Source organism: Geotrypetes seraphini, chromosome 1, assembly GCF_902459505.1.
Source record: "Geotrypetes seraphini chromosome 1, aGeoSer1.1, whole genome shotgun sequence".
Classification (NCBI taxonomy): domain Eukaryota; kingdom Metazoa; phylum Chordata; class Amphibia; order Gymnophiona; family Dermophiidae; genus Geotrypetes; species Geotrypetes seraphini.
Window position 1 is genome coordinate 51249828 of NC_047084.1, and position 18152 is coordinate 51267979.

The following is an 18152-nucleotide window of genomic DNA, read 5'->3' on the forward strand; positions in this document are numbered from 1 at the left end:
AGTGAGAGATAAAAGGAAAAGAAGCATCATTGTGAAAGGGAGAAACTGTTGATAATGAGAAAGAGAAGAAAGGAAAGAATAAAAAAGTGAATTCTAAATGATTCATGCATAATAGGGTACAAAAGTATATTTTTGGGATTGTTCCAATACAGAGTTTAGCTTTTGTTTGCATAGGTAATTAGTCCTTGAGTTGCATATTTTTCTAACCCTTCGAGAATCTACTTCAAACTGTTGCTGGTGGGGGGAACTTGCTATAGACATAGATGATTCTTTTTCCAGAGTATTGATGCCTTTCCATTTGAGTTAGGCAATACTAGGCCATATGAAGTACTTTGACGAGTCATTTTTTTTCCAAAGGGTGTAGCCACTGTGCCTTACCTTACACCTAGGTGACATTTCAACAAGGCCTATTTTTCTGTTATAAGACAATCCAGTGTTAGCTGTACTTCATGTCTTCAGTTGGCTTGGGTATCCCATGAGGAACCTGAGTTTGTTGCACTGCCAACGGAACCCTCTTGGCTTGCTGGAACAGAGTTGAGACACTTTTCTGTGTAATCTGGGTTTCAGTGTTATCCTAGCTCTTGATGATCTCCTCTTAACACTTTGTATTGCAGCATACAATCAAAGTAATATGTAGTTATTTAACTTTTATGCAGTCTTAAAATGTAGACACCTTTTCATTTTAAAGTTGATGCACAAAACTGTTCATCTCTCAGAACCACAATACCTAGTGGCCAGACTAAATGACCATACACCCCGGTGTGCTCTGTGCTTGAGCCAAGAGTCCTTAATATAAATACCTTCCTTCAAAGACATTAAATACACAAGCACCAGGGCCCCGATGTGGTGGAATGCCCTACCGAAAGAATTAAAGCTAGAAAAGAACACCGGAAAATTCAAGAAAGAGATAAAGACTATCTTTTTCTCAAACTAGTTCAATTGAAATTATGAAGTTTACATTGAGAGGAAACTAGAACTTTCAGGGATGCATGTAAATAGATTATATTTAGTTGAAATGGCCAACCTCCTTAAGAAGTGTATGAAAAATAGTGTATAGAGTATTTAGCTGCTATAGTAAACCTAGCACACTTCTCCCTCCGAATCCACTGTTTCAGTATCCGCGGATTAGGTTATTCATGATTTTTTTTTTTTTTTTTAAATAAAGCTGCATTCCGGACCTTCTCCGCCTCCTTTCGCTTTACCTCCTGGGATCCAGGACCTTACCTGGTGGTCTAGCGGACTTTCGGGGCAGGAGCGATCTTCCTACACTCCTGCCCCATCCAGATCACTCATAGGAAATGGCTGCCTTGAGATCCCATCGTAGTCTCAAGAGACTACGGGAACTCATGGCAGCCATTTTCTATGAGTGATCTGCACAGGGCAGGAGCGTAGGAAGATTGCTCCTGCCCTGAAAGCACGCTAGACCACCAGGTAAGGTCTGGGATGCTGGGGGGAAAATGGGGTGGGTCAGAGCTGGCCAAAAAGTTATTCGTGAATTTTCAACATTTGCGGACCGGCTCTGCCCCATGAATACTGAGGGAGAAGTATACTACATGTTGTGACGGGGCCAGTGGTAAGCCTAGCACTGGCAACCCTGCTCCTGCCCCAGGCGCAAGTATTAGCACTCTTTGGAGGACCACTCTAGAATAAGCACAGCAGAGAAAAGGAAAAAAAAAAACTTTCACCAATAATTGCAATTCCAAGTTTTATTATTCAGTTCAATTGCACTGGTTCTAATACAGCCACACCAGCTGATGATGCTTGGAAAAGATTTACCACAAACAAAAATTCTTTTTTTCAGCAAGTCCTTGCTTCAATCAGGAAAGAAAAACAAACACCAAAACATTTCCCTTTAAACAAGATTTCTCTCTCATAGTTCTGCTGCCATGCTTTGCACAGCTCTAGGCAGCATTCTGGTTTTAAGAACTTATATACAAGAGTTTAGCTCCACTCTTTTTAGGCTTGGCACAATTATTGTATTGAGCCCACTGTGTTTCTTCAGGAAGTTCTCCCCATCTGACTACCTGAAGTATGAATATCCCACTGATCCCTCTTATTTCTGGGCAGTGGGCTGAGAACCATCCACCCTTATTTTAATGGTCTAAGATTCCCCTCCCAAAAGTTCCCAGGAATGTGCAATGTCAGGTCACTGAATCCACTCCGGGCTTTATTTCTCCTTTTAAGGGTAGTTAGCATTACCCATCCCCCACTCACTATGCTTTGCTTGCATATAGAGATTCTGGTTTAATTTCTGTTGCTAACCGGTCCTCACATTCACACATCAAACACTCATGTATTATACAGTCCCTCATAAGGACAGAAATGTTTCTTTTAAGTATTTTAGACCATTGTTATAGAACAAACTTTCATTCCCTTCCCCCACACAGTACCATACTGACTCATGCTGCATTCAGACATATACTGTAATCTAAGGCTTCTGGGCTGCAGTCCATTTCATTCCTTTCAGAGATATCTCCCTCTACTTCCATAAGAGACTCCTCACTCTCTGAAGCTGGGTGCAGCATTTTGCCAGCCCTGCTCATGGAGCTTTTCCCTTCCAATTAACCTCTGCTTGGAAAGCAAAGTGTGCTGTGGGACAGGAGGTTTCCTAGCAGAAGGCAGTAAGACAGAGCTTCTAGCCTTCAGCTCCCTATTCTGTGAGGGACGCCCTTCCCTTCAAGTTCCTGATTACCTGTGTGTGTTCTCAGCTGGCCTTGATTTATTCTGCTGTGTAACTTTCAAGGGTGCTCTAGCCACTTCTGCCTGTGAGCTCCACCCCTTTCCTTAACCCTTGCTGTTCAAAATGCATGACCAGAGGTTTAACCGGAGAATTAACAGATGGTTTATAAAAGGGATTATAGTGGCTTGGAACAGGTATTCTGTTCTTCTCTGTTCTGCCCTACCTGTTTGATCTTAGTACTGGGAACAGAGTTAATGGGCAGCTTCCTTGGCTTAGGAATAGGCACATTTTCTTTAGTGGCAGGGTTTAAAGCAGGTTTTGAACCCGTGACAGGAGCTTCCCTGTCACAATGTGTATATACATAGGACAATTGATTCGATAAAAACATGTGCATATAAGTAGGATGATTAATGTGCCAGTAACATAAGTAGGATAATGGATTATGGCATAATGATAATAATAAATTTATTTTTATATACCGCCATACCCGAGAGTTATAGGCGGATGATAATCTCTGCTACGGTTGGGATAATTCTTGTGGAGTTCCCCAGGGCTCCCCTTTATCCCCCACCTTGTTCAACATCTATCTTGCTTCGTTAAGAAACCTCTTGCAGAGCTGGTATTAATAACGCTATTGTAACACCTCACAGCTCCTTATGGTAACATCTCTACAGAAACTATTGTATCATAACACCTTTACAGAAGCTCAAGTAGGCTCATGTAGACTGCTCTGAATTGAATCCCCAGTCATTAGTAGCGGTATAGAAGCTTTCAATAAACAATAAACTGTAGAATGGATTTTTAAAAGCTTTATAATGTCATCATGGATATTGCTCTGGGTATTTGTGAATTAGTAACGTGCATAAGAGAGGAGCCCTGTTACAGTGGAACTGGGAGTACAAAGGAATAGGAGGAAACTGCTGGGTCCATACCCCCCCAATAGTTTGCCTCTGAAAGGGATTTCTAAACATATTTTACTCATTTACTAATAATTAGTATCTACTGTAACATTAGCATGTGCTACAGAATAGGAATAAAATGGGCCCTGTTGCGGATACGTAGCATGTGCTAATCATTAGTAAACGATCCCTGTAGTATGCCAATAACAGTATCATCTCTCCCCAGCTATTTGTTTTTCTCTTAAATAAGTTTTTCCTGTTCCATATTTCTTTATATCATCTGCCGAAAGGCTGCTAGCAATTTTTAGTTAAATCTGTTTAAGTAGAACATCTGCTTTTGTGATGTTTCAAGCAGTATTTATGAGAGTTCTAATATCGTGTCTGGAAAGGATTTATCAAGGCCATTGCTGAAATGCATAATAAGTTGGCAAAGCTCAAGTTGCAGATTCTGTTTTCTTTATTATGAGAGGAGCAAAATACTTTTCCTAACTATTGGATTTTTATAACATTAGATATCAGTAAGTTTATTTTTAATTTTGTTTTCTTATTAGGGTAAGAATTATGAGGTTTAACTTTTCCTTGTATACTCACACTCCAAAAAAATAAAAGTGAATTAAAATAAAACTTAGGTAATACAAAATATCTTGCCCCCAAATTCCCAGATTTTATGGTGCAGAAGATTGAGACCATGGCTCTGATTGTCAGTTCTTCAACTATATACAGTATAATGTAACCATAATCACAACTTCAACAGTAGTGTTTTAGAGTTTCTTGAAGGCCTTAAGTGGGTAGATCAGAGATATAATCTCTTTTTTGGTAGTGGTGGTGGGGGGGGCGATTCGTTTTTTTTTTTTTTTAAGCAGTTGTCTAATTGTAGCTTAGACAATATTTTAGCTACTGTAGTATGAGTTGTCTTTCTTGTTTATGAACTTCTGTGTAGGTGGCTTTTTCTGATTGCTGACTTAAGAGGAACTGATGTTGGGCCAGTTGCCCAAATACTTTGAGAAAACAAAGAAATAAGAAGACAGAAGGCCCAGGATTTTTTTTTTTTGGTGTTGGAATAGAGTGGAGGAACTGGGAGGGGGGGGAGAGGTCAGGATAACTGAAGTGCTATTATTTATTTTGAAATTTTCTAACCTGCCTAGACCTAAATGGCTTACGAAACTACAAATATAATCATCATATAAGCAACTCTGACTCGTACCACCCACAAGAGACTAAAAGGCAGTTGTCAACTTGGGCTGCTGATAAGATGTGTTATTTTACTGTTAACCTGGGTTATTAGTAACTAGGTCTTAATGCATAAAATAGGACCCGTTCTAAAATGGCACCAGTTAGTGGTAAAATACAGTACTCTCCCAAAATTGGTGGGGGTTCTGTTCCAGGAATACCCGTGAATTGTGAAAAAACGCAAATGCAGTTTAGGAGCGGATTGGAGGCAGGAGAGGGCAGCTGGGGCGCCAGCAGGTGCTGAAAATTGGGTGCAGGATCATTCTTAGTATTTTCTGAACACCTCTGAAATCAGGCTACACCAATCAGGAGCTGCTTTGACACTCTATCTGACTTGTCAAAGCAGCTCCTGATAGGTGTAGCCTGACTTTAGTACCAGGAAGAGGCGGTTGGAAAATACCGCAAAAGACTGAGTCCGCGATTCACGAACCGTGAATTCGCGGGGGGGGGGGGGGGATATATTGTACTATCAACAGTAGCCTGTATTAATAACTATGAGGGGTATAATCTGAACTTTTAATAGTATGGACGTCCAAGTGCTCATAATCAAAACAAACTTTCTGGATGTTCAGCAGCACTTCTAAGCTGCTGTGTGCCCAGAGCTCAAAGGGGCGTGTTGGAAGGTGTGTTATGGATGGGAATTGGACAGGATTCCACCTGGACATCCTGAAGCAATAATTAAAGCTTTTCCAGGACATCCTAGGTAGAACTTACATTCTAGGACTTATACCAAAGTAAAACAGGTCTGAGTGCCCCAAAGGTGACCAAACTGACAAGATGACCTCTGGAGGATTTAAGGCATGAACCCCCCCTTACTCCCCTAGTGGTCACGACCCCCTCCAACCACCCAGAGATGGGGGGAAAAACCCAGCACATTGAGGGCTTACCATCAGCTGATTGCTGCAGAGGAATCCCCATCAGCTGAGCCGGTTTTGGGGATTCCTGCTGGCTCAGCTGACAGATTCCCCCTGCCACGATCAGCTGAACCGTGGAGCCCTACACCCCTCCCCCCAACATTCCCCTGACATCCCTGGACACCCCTCCCCACTGCATAGTTGAAGTGAATTTATTCACATGTAGGACTGGCTCTTTCCCCTTTCCCTGGGCCATCCCTCTAAGAGCCTGAAGCTTCCCGGCACTGTTAGTATCTCACCTTTCCTTAACCCTTTCTTTCTCCTGCAGCCTTGCTGCTGAAACAGACTCAACCTTCCCCTTGGATGTGGGAAAGAAATAATAGTGTAAAGAGTTAGCTTTTGGAGCCAGTAGCATAGTGAGGGTGAACAGTGCCAGGGGTAGTGGCACCCCCCTCCTTTCCTCTTCCCTGCCCCTCTTGCCGCATGTGCCCCTTTCCCGTACCTTTCATACTGTGGCTTCATACAGACACACTAGAAGAACTCATCCTTTGTTTACTTTTCCATCTGTTCAGGGCTGTAGGAGTAAGAAACTCCTTAATCATACTTTGGCATCTCAGGCAGCTCTTCATGACAATGAATTTCGAACATTATTGCTCACAACCCGTTCTTACAGACATTTTAGAAAACAATTAAAGACCTATCTTTTTTCTAAACATTTGACTGACTAACTAACCATCTTATTTTATGTAATTTGCTTACTTTTATAATCTTTTGTAAACCGCGTTGAACTTCTGGTTACGTGGTTAAAAAAAACCCAAAAAACTTCTGTGCGAGCAGCAAAGAATGTGCTGCCTGTGTCAGCTTTGGAACCCACTCTGTTGTCACTTCCTCCTGGACCAAGATGATAAAGGAGATGGAATTCCTCTCGTATAAGGAAAGGCTAAAAAGGTTAGGGCTCTTCAGCTTGGAAAAGATGCGGCTGAGGGGAGGAGATATGATTGAAGCCTACAAAATCCTGAGTGGAGTAGAACGGGTACAAGTGGATCTATTTTACACTCCGTCAAAAATTAAAAAGGCTAGGAGATGTGCAATGAAGTTACAGGGAAATACTTTTAAAACCAATAGGAGGAAATATTTTTTCACTCAGAGAATAGTTAAGCTCTGGAATGCATTGTCAGAGGTTGTGGTAAGAGTGGATAGCGTACCTGGTTTTAAGAAAGGTTTGGACAATTTCCTGGAGGAAAAGTCCATAGTCTGTTATTGAGAAAGACATGGGGGAAGCCACTGCTTGCCCTGGATCAGTAGCATGGAATGTTGCTACTCCTTGGGTTTTGGCCAGGTACTAGGGACCAGTGCTGCACGATTCAAATCAGTTCACCGATTCACTTCGGGTGAATCAATTCGAATCGATTCAAAACAAAAAAAAAATCGGCTTCCCAATTTGGACCCTCCCCCCTTGCCCCCTAAAGCAGGAGCGACAACGCTGCTCTTGCTGGCTGGCCGCTGCCGCATCTGCTTTAGAGGGCGAGGAGGGAGTGCCAGTCAGGAAGTGCTGCTGTTGGCTTTCCTCCTGGCCTCCCCGAAGGACTGTGCATCCCCCCCACACCACCCTGAAAGGCCTCCGTGTTCCCCCTGGCCTCCAAGCACTGTTTACCTTATAGCTTCAGCCTGCAGCGAAGATTGTGGTTACAGCGTCTTTGCAAAGTGCTTTAAGCTGTTTCCACTGCCGCGATCCTGCCTCTGACGTCAGAGGAGGGGCGGGACCGCAGCAGAGGAAACAGCTCAAAGCACTTTGCAAAGACGCTGTAACCGTGATCTTTGCTGCAGGCTGAAACTATAAGGTAAACGGTGCAGGGAGGCCAGGGGGAACACAGAGGCCTTCCCGGGGGGTGGGCAGTCCTTCGGGGGAACAGTCCTTCAAGGGGGGAGGTGCAGACCTTTAAGGGGGGGACAGGCCAGGGATGGTGGCATAGACCTTCAGGGGGACAGGCAGGCCTTCAGGGGGAACAAGCCTTCAAAGGGGGACAGACCTTCAAGGGGGGGACAGGCCAGGGATGGTAGCATAGGCCTTCAGGGAGGACAGGCAGGCCTTCAACGAGGGGGGGGGGGACAGGCCTTCAGGGGTGGGGTGCAGGCCTTCAGGGAGGAACAGACCTTCAGGGGAGGGGGGCCCTGGTGTAGAAGTACATGGAGGGAGGGAGGGAATGGGGTTCAAAGAGACGTGCATATGCCGGACTTTGGGGGGGGAAGAAATAATGGGTCTAAAAATAGAGGATACAACGGGATTTAGGGAGGGAAGGAACAGAAAGGGAGAGAAGTTGGACACAAGGGATGGTGTGGAGGGGGGATAGAGATACTGGATAGGAGGATAGTTGGGTAAAGAAAGGGAGAGATGGTGGACCCTGGGTGGTGGGGAAGGAGGGAGAGATGCTGGATGAAAGGGTAGTTAAGAAAAGATGAATTTGTGGATGGAGGCGAAAAAAAAAAAAGAAAGATGCCAGACCTCTGGGGGAGGGAAGGGAAATGGAAGGGGAGGACAGAGATGGCAGATGGATGGTTAGCACGGAGAATGAAGAAGACCCTGGCAAGCAAGTTATCAGAAGACAACCAGAGCCTAGGACCAACAAGATTTGAATAATGACCAGACAACAAAAGGTAGAAAAACTAATTTTATTTTCTGTTTTGTAATTACAATATGTCAGATTTGAAATGTGTATCCTGCCAGAGCTGGTGTTAGACCGCAAACGTGAGCTAGGATTTAACAGAGAGAGGAAAAGTCTTTTTTTTTGTTTGTTTGTTTATTTTGTTTACACCACAGCGCCAGTGTGGTTAGGAGAAGGCAAAGGGGGTGAAGAAGCTATAAAATAAACCCACCAGGATGTTTGAAAAAAAAAACAACCAACCAAAAAACACCCAATTGAGCAGGAAAATCGAATCAAATCGAAAAACCAATTCAATAGGCTGAATCGAATCAAAAATTTTTTTTTCCTGAATCGGGCAGCACTCCTAGGGACCTGGATTGGTCACCATGAGAATGGGCCACTGGGCTTGATGGACAATTGGCCTGACCCAGTATGGCTATTCTTATGTTTTTATGAATAAAAGTACAGGTCAGGAGCAATGAGGAGTCAGTAGGCATTAAATTTCTTTTATAACATTTTTTTGTCTACTTGCTGGCTCATAAAAGGGGAGGTAAATTAATGTTATATTCCAAACTTTGCACATGAAGTTAGTGCCAGAGGTTGTATTAATCCACAAAATTTCAATTCTCTTGGAGGCTTTGTTGGGTTGTAGTAACTGGACAAAGTTGCCATTTTGTGTTACACAGAGCACAGTACTCCCAAGAGTGAACTACATTCGACAGCTTCTAGGTCTCAAACCAGTAAGATCCAGCTGAAAATTTTTGCATGGTTTCATTTGAAGCTATAGGGAACATCCACACAAAATGGTATTCAATTTGGAGGAGGTAGAGTGGGAATGATTTTCAATTTTGGACCACTTGACATAATATTCTAGGTTAGGTGAAGAGCTTTAGCCTGTTTGGTGTTTAATCACAGAAGAGCAGTTCCGTCCTTTTAGTGTTGTTTTGTTGTCTTCTCTGGACCATGTCTAATTCCTCTTCATGCATGAAGAAATAGCATGTCCACTCTATCAGCTCTTTTTCAAGCTGAAGAGAAGTAACTCAAATGGGGTTGAACTATGCATTAAGATGTTCTCCGTTTCCTCTCTGTTGTGTTACAAGTAATGCTTAACGTTCTAGTTCCTGTTTTCTGACTACTTGTTCAACACTGAGTTGAGGCTTTCAATGTATTACTCACAATGACTCCCAAGGTCCTCTTCCTGAGTGGTAGCTTCTAACATGAAACCTGGTTTTGTATACTTATAGCTGGGATTATTTTTCTCTGTTTGACCTTAAAAAGAGAAAATACATTTCTGGCTTTTATTAGAATGGAAGACCTTCTTCTTTAAAGGAGGAGAGCAATATAATATTTGTATTTGGGAAGAAGGTAATGCATGTTCCCAGCTGGTCTATAAAACCTTGCCACAGCCTATTAGATAGCTTCTTAGTAAATGCAGACTATCTATGAGACTTAGCAAGGGAACTTGTTTTCTTTGAGAAGGAAACTTCTGGATTGTGGTAACCCACTGTGGTGGACTGGGGGGGGTGTGTACAAGCAACCAGACATGGCCACACCAGAAACAGTTCATTATGGTTGCGAGGCCCAAAACAGAACTCAAGTTCTCAAGTAGTGTGTAAAATAGTAAAAAAGATACAGCTTTCTCTCAAAAAAAAAATAGAAAGAATTAGCAAGACAGACTGCTAGGCCCTGTTTCACTTAGACTAGAAGATAGATCTATTTATTATTACAGAATAAGTTTTTTTAGGCATCATTGATTTATAGATATGTCCTGAGCAACCCATTCTAATCAATCTGCTGATGTGGATGCAAGCCCCTCTTATCAGTGGTGTAAGGAGAGGTTGGCACCAGGGGCAGTGGTGCTTGCATTGTTATGCCTTGTGCCTCCCCTGCTCTTCTCCACTGTGCCTTCAGCCCCCGTGTACCTATTGAAATGTTCGCTGACACAAGCAGCATCTTCCACTTGCTGCTCACACTGGCCTTAGCTCCCTTCTGATTTAACATCCTGATCCCACGACCCAGGAAGTGACATCAGAAGGGAACCAAGGCTGGCGCGAGCAACAGGTGGAAGATGCTCATTCTGGTGAACATTTAAAGAGGTACATAGGGGGCGGAGAGGAGGAGAGGCTCCTGTGCCCCCACAAAAACTGCATCCAGGGCAGCTCCCCCCTCCCCCACCTTTCCTATGCCATTGCCTCTTATGCAACTGGAGAGGTAAAGGGGATGGGACTTGATTACTACCTTTTCTTTGTGGTTTACATATTTTAGACAGGTACTTATTTTGTACTTGGGGCAATGAAGTGTTATGTGACTTGCCCAGAGTCAGAAAGAGCTGGGAATTGAACTCACAACCTCCCTGTTATAGCACAAACTGTTACTGAAAAGAGGATTTGCTACTTTAAAAAGTTATCTATTGCTATTTCTTATTCTAGCCACAGTAGAGTGCTTCAAAAATGGTATTCTTTGGTTCAGCTTGAAATGGATATTAATTTGTTTCAACAAATTCTGGAGGATGAGAACCTCTTGTCTATAAACTGTATAATCACCATTTTTATACCACGCATGCCAGCCATCGTTTGTTTCAACATGTTGTCAGACTCCCATATTTTCTCTTTGTTGGCCAGTGGATGAGTGAGGCCCTGTTGAAGCAAACACTTATGGGTCAGTAAACAAAAAAATAAAGTTCATTAAATGGTGTATTGCCCTCAGAAGCCACAGAGTGAGATTTAAGCTCTTCTTATCCTTGAGTCGGTAGTAAATATTCTGAGCAAAAACACTACTTTGATCTCTCATCCTGTTCGGTAGTAAATATTCTGAGCAAAAACACTATTATCTATAGAGTGGCTTGTGGTAGCAAATTGAAGTGCATATATTCATTGCACTTGCATTACAGAAGAAAATCCCCAACATGTCACCTGTGGCTCACCTGGGAGAGCCTACAGTACTTTCTGGCCATGTACCCTCTAGCAGGCCCAAATATCACAGAAAATTAAAATTTACAGAAGCTAAAGGCCTCTAGGCTTTAACTTTCCATAAAGACTTTGAAAAAGTAATTTATTTTACACTTCAGAATCCATCTTCAGCTGTGTAATTAGAAGCTGAAAAAATCTTTCATGAAAGTTGAATGACTGTAACTTTTTTGCTGTTTCTCCTGTTTATTTCTTGAGAAGGAGTTTGACAGCTACTAAAGTCAGCGATTGTCACTAAACCAGTTTTGACTGCTTTAGCGATGATAAAATTTGCTGACCCGATGCACAAAACGGCTCACCTTTTGTTTTTTTTGCCTGATCACCCATTCTCCGACTCAGCCATGCAAATAAACTCTTTAACATTAAAACGCCATGCAAACTAGCCGAGCGATTGATGCACTAACATCATGCGATGCACAAATAAAAGCGATAACTTTTAGCGATCCGAAAAGAACAACTGGTCAAGACCAGTTGCTTATGTGTCTTACCAATAGCTCAGCCCTGAAATTATTTTTCAATGGACACAGATGGTGTCCGTGCCTGCCCAATTAAAAAAAAATGTGAGCCAAGCTGCCCCCCTCCCAACCACAGCTGTTGCTTTCCACTCCCCTGATGACAACTGCGGATCCCTGAACCCCCTGACGATAATGGTTGCTCCCATGAGAGAAGGGAGGGATGCCTACAGCCTTGGCAACCTGCGGCAGCAAAAATTGGCAGGAAGGATGCCCACTCCCTCCTGCCAACGGAGGCCCCCCCCCCCGTGCCAGGCACCACCCCTTCCCCCTGCCCATAAAAGACAGAAGGGATACTTAGTCCCTCCTGTTCTGAGGCCTGCCAGTCCAAAATGGGGAGGGGCCTTAGGCATCTGAGCCAATCAGTCATTAGGCTCCTGCCTCTGTATCCTGGGATACAGAGGAGCCTAAGGCCTTAATTGGCTTGACTGAGTCAATCAGGACCTTAGGCCCCCTCCCTGTGCATCACATGATGTACTGGAGAGGGGAAGGCCTACCATTTTGGAGTGGTGGGCCTTGGAGCAGGAGGGACCGTATTCCTCCTGCTCTCAACTTCTGACAAAGATACAGGGTGGGGGAACATCCAGTGGCTGGTGGGAGTGGGCATCCCTCCTGCCTATTTTGGGTGGGGGAAGGGGGAAAGGGATAGTTTGCAGGGGATGGCACCTGGAGGAAATGGGTATTTCTCCTGCCATTTTTGCTGCTGAAGGGGGGGAGAGTTTGCCTGGCAGGATGGAGTGGGCATCCCTCCTGTATCTCGTGAGGGTGGCCGTCATTATTAGGGAGTTTGGGGACCAGCGGTTGTCATTGGGAGGGTAGGGGTGCAACAGCTGTGGTCGGGAGGGGGGACAGCATGACTTTTTTTGGGACAGATATTGTGTGTGGGTAACACGCACAACATTTGTGTCCATTAAAAAACAAAAAAAGAAAAAGAAGGTTTCCTGTCTCAAACAGATGAGTGGCAGGAGGCTGCTTCGGGGCTTCCTCTGCTTCTTAGCTGTTCGAGCTTCCCCTGCCAGCTCTGCATATGTGTGAGAGTTGCTGTCACAGTGATTCATTAGCGGAATCAGACAGTGATTACGACCAACCCTTGCTCAAATCATTTGCATGCAAACTTGTTTGAGCATTGGTTGCTCTTTTGGAATCGGCCAAAAATTGGACTGCAGCAGACCCATGCAGTCTTACCGACCCTGTTTAGTGTATTTAGGTCTGAGAGTTTAGCTTTTACTATATGATCTCCGGAACTGGCATTTCCGAGGGAATCCACACCCATTAAAGTATTAGGCTATTGCTGGGAAAAATAAAGACATTCTGTGGTCTCAAATCTTAACCCACAGTAGATCAACTCTCTAAGTTCACTGTAACCAGTCAGCTCCTTGTGGTGGGAAGATATTGCACCAATGCTTTTAGTAGTGGGAGTGGGAAGGCAAAATTGATTTTTGATTTCTTGAAAACATGGGACAAGTACAGATGATTCTTTCTGTGGTGTGAAAGCTAGGATGGAGCCGGAGAGAGAGCAATTATGCATCAGTGTTAAACATGTAGGGAAAATGTGCAGGCTAGCTAGGCCAGGGGTGTTACTGTTTATGCATGGTTGAAATATTTTTTGGTGAATGGAATTTTCAGTGGCGCTTTCCACACCCTGAAAACAAGTTTATCTTCTAAACAAAGTCCAGAGAGTATCGGACCTGCAGTTAGCAGAATCTGTTTAAGATTTATATATTAGATTTAGGAGAAAATCATATGTGAGATCCTGGCACATTGCAAAGTGCAACTGATTTTTTTTTTTTTTAATCTTCCCTGCCCCACTCTTTCCTATCCTGCTTCTGGATTCCTTTCCATGATCATAGAACCTCACTCTTACTTACCCATGCCTTCATTCCCTCTTTCTTCCCTCCTTCACAATCTTTTCTGTTGTTTTCCTTTCTTTCCTTCAGCCCCCAAGATCCTCTCCCTTCTTCCACATGATACCTGACACTCCTACCTTAAACTCTAAAAAGAACAAAAAAAATGCATATAAACATACAAAAAGCCTGGAAAATCACTTCATTACGTAAAATATGTGTATAGTACTTAATAAGCAAAATAATGCAGATTTATGCAAATATACCACAACATTAGCATATATTTTATAACGCCATAGAATGCTGAGCTACTCCAGGAAACTAGGAGTTCCTTTTACAAAGCCGCGCTAGCGGTTTTATAGCACGCACCAGATTAGCGTGCGCAAACCGGAAATCTACCGCCTGCTCAAAAGGAGGCGGTAGCGGCTAGCGCATGCGGCAATTTAGCGTGTGCTATTCCGCACGTTAAGGCTCTAGCGCGGCTTTGTAAAAGGAGCCCAAGGGGTTATGGTTATATTAACAGAGAGAGAGTTTCTTTGGAAAAGTGCTCTAACTACTGTAAAATTGTGGCTCAACTTTGTGATGGCGATATGCTGCTTTCTGCTGATTGTCCTTATGTTTGGGTTTTTAAAAAAATTAAAATACCGTATTGCCTTTTTCTCTTTAGATTATCGTTTTACTCTGGCCATTCCTCCTTCTCCATGTACTGCATGCTCTTCCTAGCAGTGAGTATATTTTTCCCTTTTCACTATTGGCACCAAAAGCTTTGAAATCCATCAGCAGTGTCCTTGCGTGTGTTATTTATTTATGTATGGCATGGGAATTTGGAGTGCATGAAGGATTAGACAAGTACTTGGTCTGAATGCAAGCAGCTAGCTGAAGGAGTTGGAAATCACGTTACAGAACAAGAGCAAGAACATTAAGGAGTTAGACCAAACAAACAGGCAGCTAGAACCTTGCCTTGCTGTGGAAACAAAACAACATAAAAGGCAAGAGAGATGTCCTTTAAACATAGACCACACCAGCTATTGTCGTTTTCCCTGCAGCGACTTGATAGCATATTCAGGTTGTTATTTATTACCAGCAGTTGAATTCAGTGTTCCTTGAGGAAGGCATATACACATGCCGAAACTTGGATCTTTGTTGGGACAAAACATCTAAGAAATAAAGATACTGTTGGTTGGAAGGACATCTCTCTTGCCTTTTATGCAGTGGCGTATCTAGCATATGTAAATATCTAGCATATGTATCTAGCATATGTGACACCCAGGGACCATCATTTTTTGGCACCCCCCCATCTGTACGAAAAACATGATTTTTAGTAACAAACCACACGTCTCACATGAGTACCTAGGAAAAGGCAGCATCTTACATATGCAGTGAGCAGTGCAACATCAATTCACCCATTGTAAAACTAAACAAGCCAGACTAGTACAGATCAATCCTACACCGTCAATCCTAACAGAAAACATGTCTTTTGAACACACAGAACACAGAAAACACCTTCGCCTAGTATGGAATATGTCATCACAAACTAACCCCTCCCCCTTTTACAAAACTGTAGTGTGGATTTTAGCCACGGTGGTAACAGCTCTGACGCTCATAGAATTCTGAGCATCAGAGCTACTACCAACCTGGCTGGCGCTAAAAATCGCTCCAGGGTTTTGTAAAAGGGGGAATAAAATAGAAATACATAGACAAAGGTTAGATTGAACCAGCAAGAAGCTGGACTCTGCATACAATGCAACACCACAGAAATGGTGACACATGTCTCCTAAAGCAATAAATAAATATAAATTTTTTTTCTACCTTTGTCTTCTCTGGTTTCTGCTTTCCTCATCTTCTTGTTACTTTCTTCCTTCCATCCACTGTCTGCTATCTCTCTTCCCCTATATGGCATCTTCTCTCCTTCTATGCCCCTTCCAGAAACTGTATGCTTCCCCCTTCCATCTCTCCTTTCACCCCCATTGGTCTAGCATCTCTTTCCACTCCTTTCCTCTCCCACACCTCTCTTCTACAATCCCTTTCTTCCCTCATTTTCCTTTTCAATTTATTTTCTGCATCCATCTAGATTACGTTCTTACTACCCTCTCATCAATTTCCTTTTTTACTGTCTACCTACAGCTCGTCACCTCTTTCCCTCACCCCTCCAGTATTTCTCTAACTCAATCCTTTTCCCCCATCATGTGCCCTCCTTTTATTTATCCCCTCCTTCCATCATGTGCCCTCTTTCTCTACCCCTTCCATCTAGTACCTTCTCCTCTCTCAGTCCACTTCCATTGTCTGCTCCCCTCTTTCTCTCCTCCCATTTCCTTCCTGCATTTGCTCCCTTATCTCTCCCATCTGCACTTCCATCCAGCAAAGGCTCCCCCTCTACCCACCACACTACCATCCAATGTCTGCCCTTTCTCTCTCCATCCACCCCTCTTCAATCAGCATCTGCCCCCTTTCTTTCCCTCCAATCCAATTCCATCCAGTATCCTTCCCCATTATGTCTCTCTCCCCTTTCCCTGTACATCAATTCCATCAGCACCACCCTTCCATTCCACCCTGCCCCATTTCTCTCCCTGCACCACTCTTTTTCTGCTCCTTTCTCGCGATGACTGTAGCTGCCGGCTGCCGGTCCACCCCACTCTGACGTACTAGCTCTTGAGCAGAGTTGGCAGCCACGTGCTGGAAGGTCCCGCGATGACTCCAGGCTTTGCTCCAGAAGAAGTAAGTTACGTCAGAGGGGGTTGACCCGGCAGACGCAGAGAGTTGTGTCAAGGACCCGCGATGACTGCATCTGCCAGGTCCACCCCCTCTGACATAACTTACTTCTTCTGGAGCAAAGCCGGCAGACGAGTCATCGGGGGACCTTCCTGTACCTCAGCGCAGCTGCCCACTCTGCTCTAGAGCAGTGTTTTTCAACCTTTTTACACCCGTGGACTGGCAGAAACAAAATAATTATTTTGTGGACCGACAAACTACTAAGACTGAAATTTAAAAAACACATTTCCGCCCTGTCTCCACAAGCTCAGTCCCTGCAAACCAGCTAATCCCATCCGCATAAGTCTCAGTTGTGATTTTATATTGAACATATTTTATTAAAGTATAAAAAGAAACAATATTCTGTACAATTGTCATTTTATAAATATACAGAGCAAGGACCAACAAAACCCCTGTCTCCCCTCCCCTTCACATATATCCCCTCTACTATCAAGAAAACTGAACAAGCCAAATTATTATAGAATGCTGCACAGAAATATCATGCCAACAGAATACTGCAGTCACGCATGACAGGAATAGTGTTAAGGAAATGCCCCCTGGTCCGAGAGAGCCCTAAGCCAGCTGGAAGCTAAAGAAGCACTGCCTGGGCTTTGCAGTCCCCAGTTATATCTCTAACATGCCCGATGCAGATTGGAACACACTCTCTGCGACTACCTGTGGCAGCAGAAGAATATTAACCTCCATAAAGGGTACACGACTCAAACAAATGGTACTGGAGCCCACTAGAAACCAGGCAATACTGGACCTGGTACTCACCAATGGAGACAGTGTCACAGAAGTATCGGTAGGCGATACGCTGGCCTCTAGCGACCATAACATGATATGGCTTAACCTCAAGTGGGGTTTCTCTAGATCAAATACAGTGACGAGAGTCCTCAACTTTAGAGGCACAGACTTCGAACGCATGGGAGATTTTGTCCATCGGGAGCTGCAAAACCAAGCACAAACTGACAATGTGGAGAATATGTGGTCGACTCTGAAATCCACCCTGCATGAAGCAACAAATCGCTATGCAAAAACGGTCAGCAAAAGTCAGAGAAACAAAAGACCCCAGTGATTCAGTACTGAAATTTCGGAACTCATTAAGGAGAAGAAAAAAGCATTTATTGCCTACAAACATTTAGGAAAGCAGGAGGCAAAAGAAGACTATCAGGACAGGTCTAAAGCTGTCAAGAAGGCAGTCAGAGAGGCCAAGCTCCGAATAGAGGAGAATCTAGTGCGGAACATTAAGAAAGGGGATAAATCCGTCTTTAGGTATATTAGTGACAGGAAAAGAAACAAAGATGGGATAGAACGACTCAGGAAATCGGACGGGAATTATGCAGAATCGGATTCCACTAAGGCCGAACTACTAAATGAATACTTCTGCTCGGTTTTCACCTGTGAGGAGCCGGGATCCGGTCCACTTTTATGGACAAGGGAAAGCCAGAAAGACCCGTTTCAAGACTTCAAGTTTACGCCCAGTAGCGTCTACTGCGAACTTTCAAGACTCAAAGTAAACAAAGCCATGGGACCGGACAACCTACACCCCAGGGTGCTCAGAGAGCTGAGGGAAGTCCTGGCGGAACCATTATCTGTGCTCTTCAATCTCTCCCTAAGCACGGGAAGAGTCCCCTTGGACTGGAAAACAGCTAACGTTATTCCACTCCACAAAAAGGGCTGCAGGACAGAGACGGCGAATTACAGACCGTAAGTCTCACATCCATAGTATGCAAACTCATGGAAACACTGATCAAACAGAAACTTGATACAATCC

General features: G+C 43.7%; 1 protein-coding gene across 3 annotated transcripts in view; it reads left to right on the forward strand.

Moving 5' to 3' along the window:
• The window catches only part of PLPP1 (phospholipid phosphatase 1), a 213155-nt gene that overhangs the window by 145438 nt on the left and 49565 nt on the right, over positions 1–18152 (forward strand). For all 3 annotated transcript variants that reach the window (XM_033931282.1, XM_033931266.1, XM_033931273.1), the window contains exon 4: positions 14295–14352. In XM_033931282.1, coding sequence (XP_033787173.1) covers positions 14295–14352 — 58 coding nt within the window. The remainder of the gene's footprint in view (positions 1–14294; positions 14353–18152) is intronic.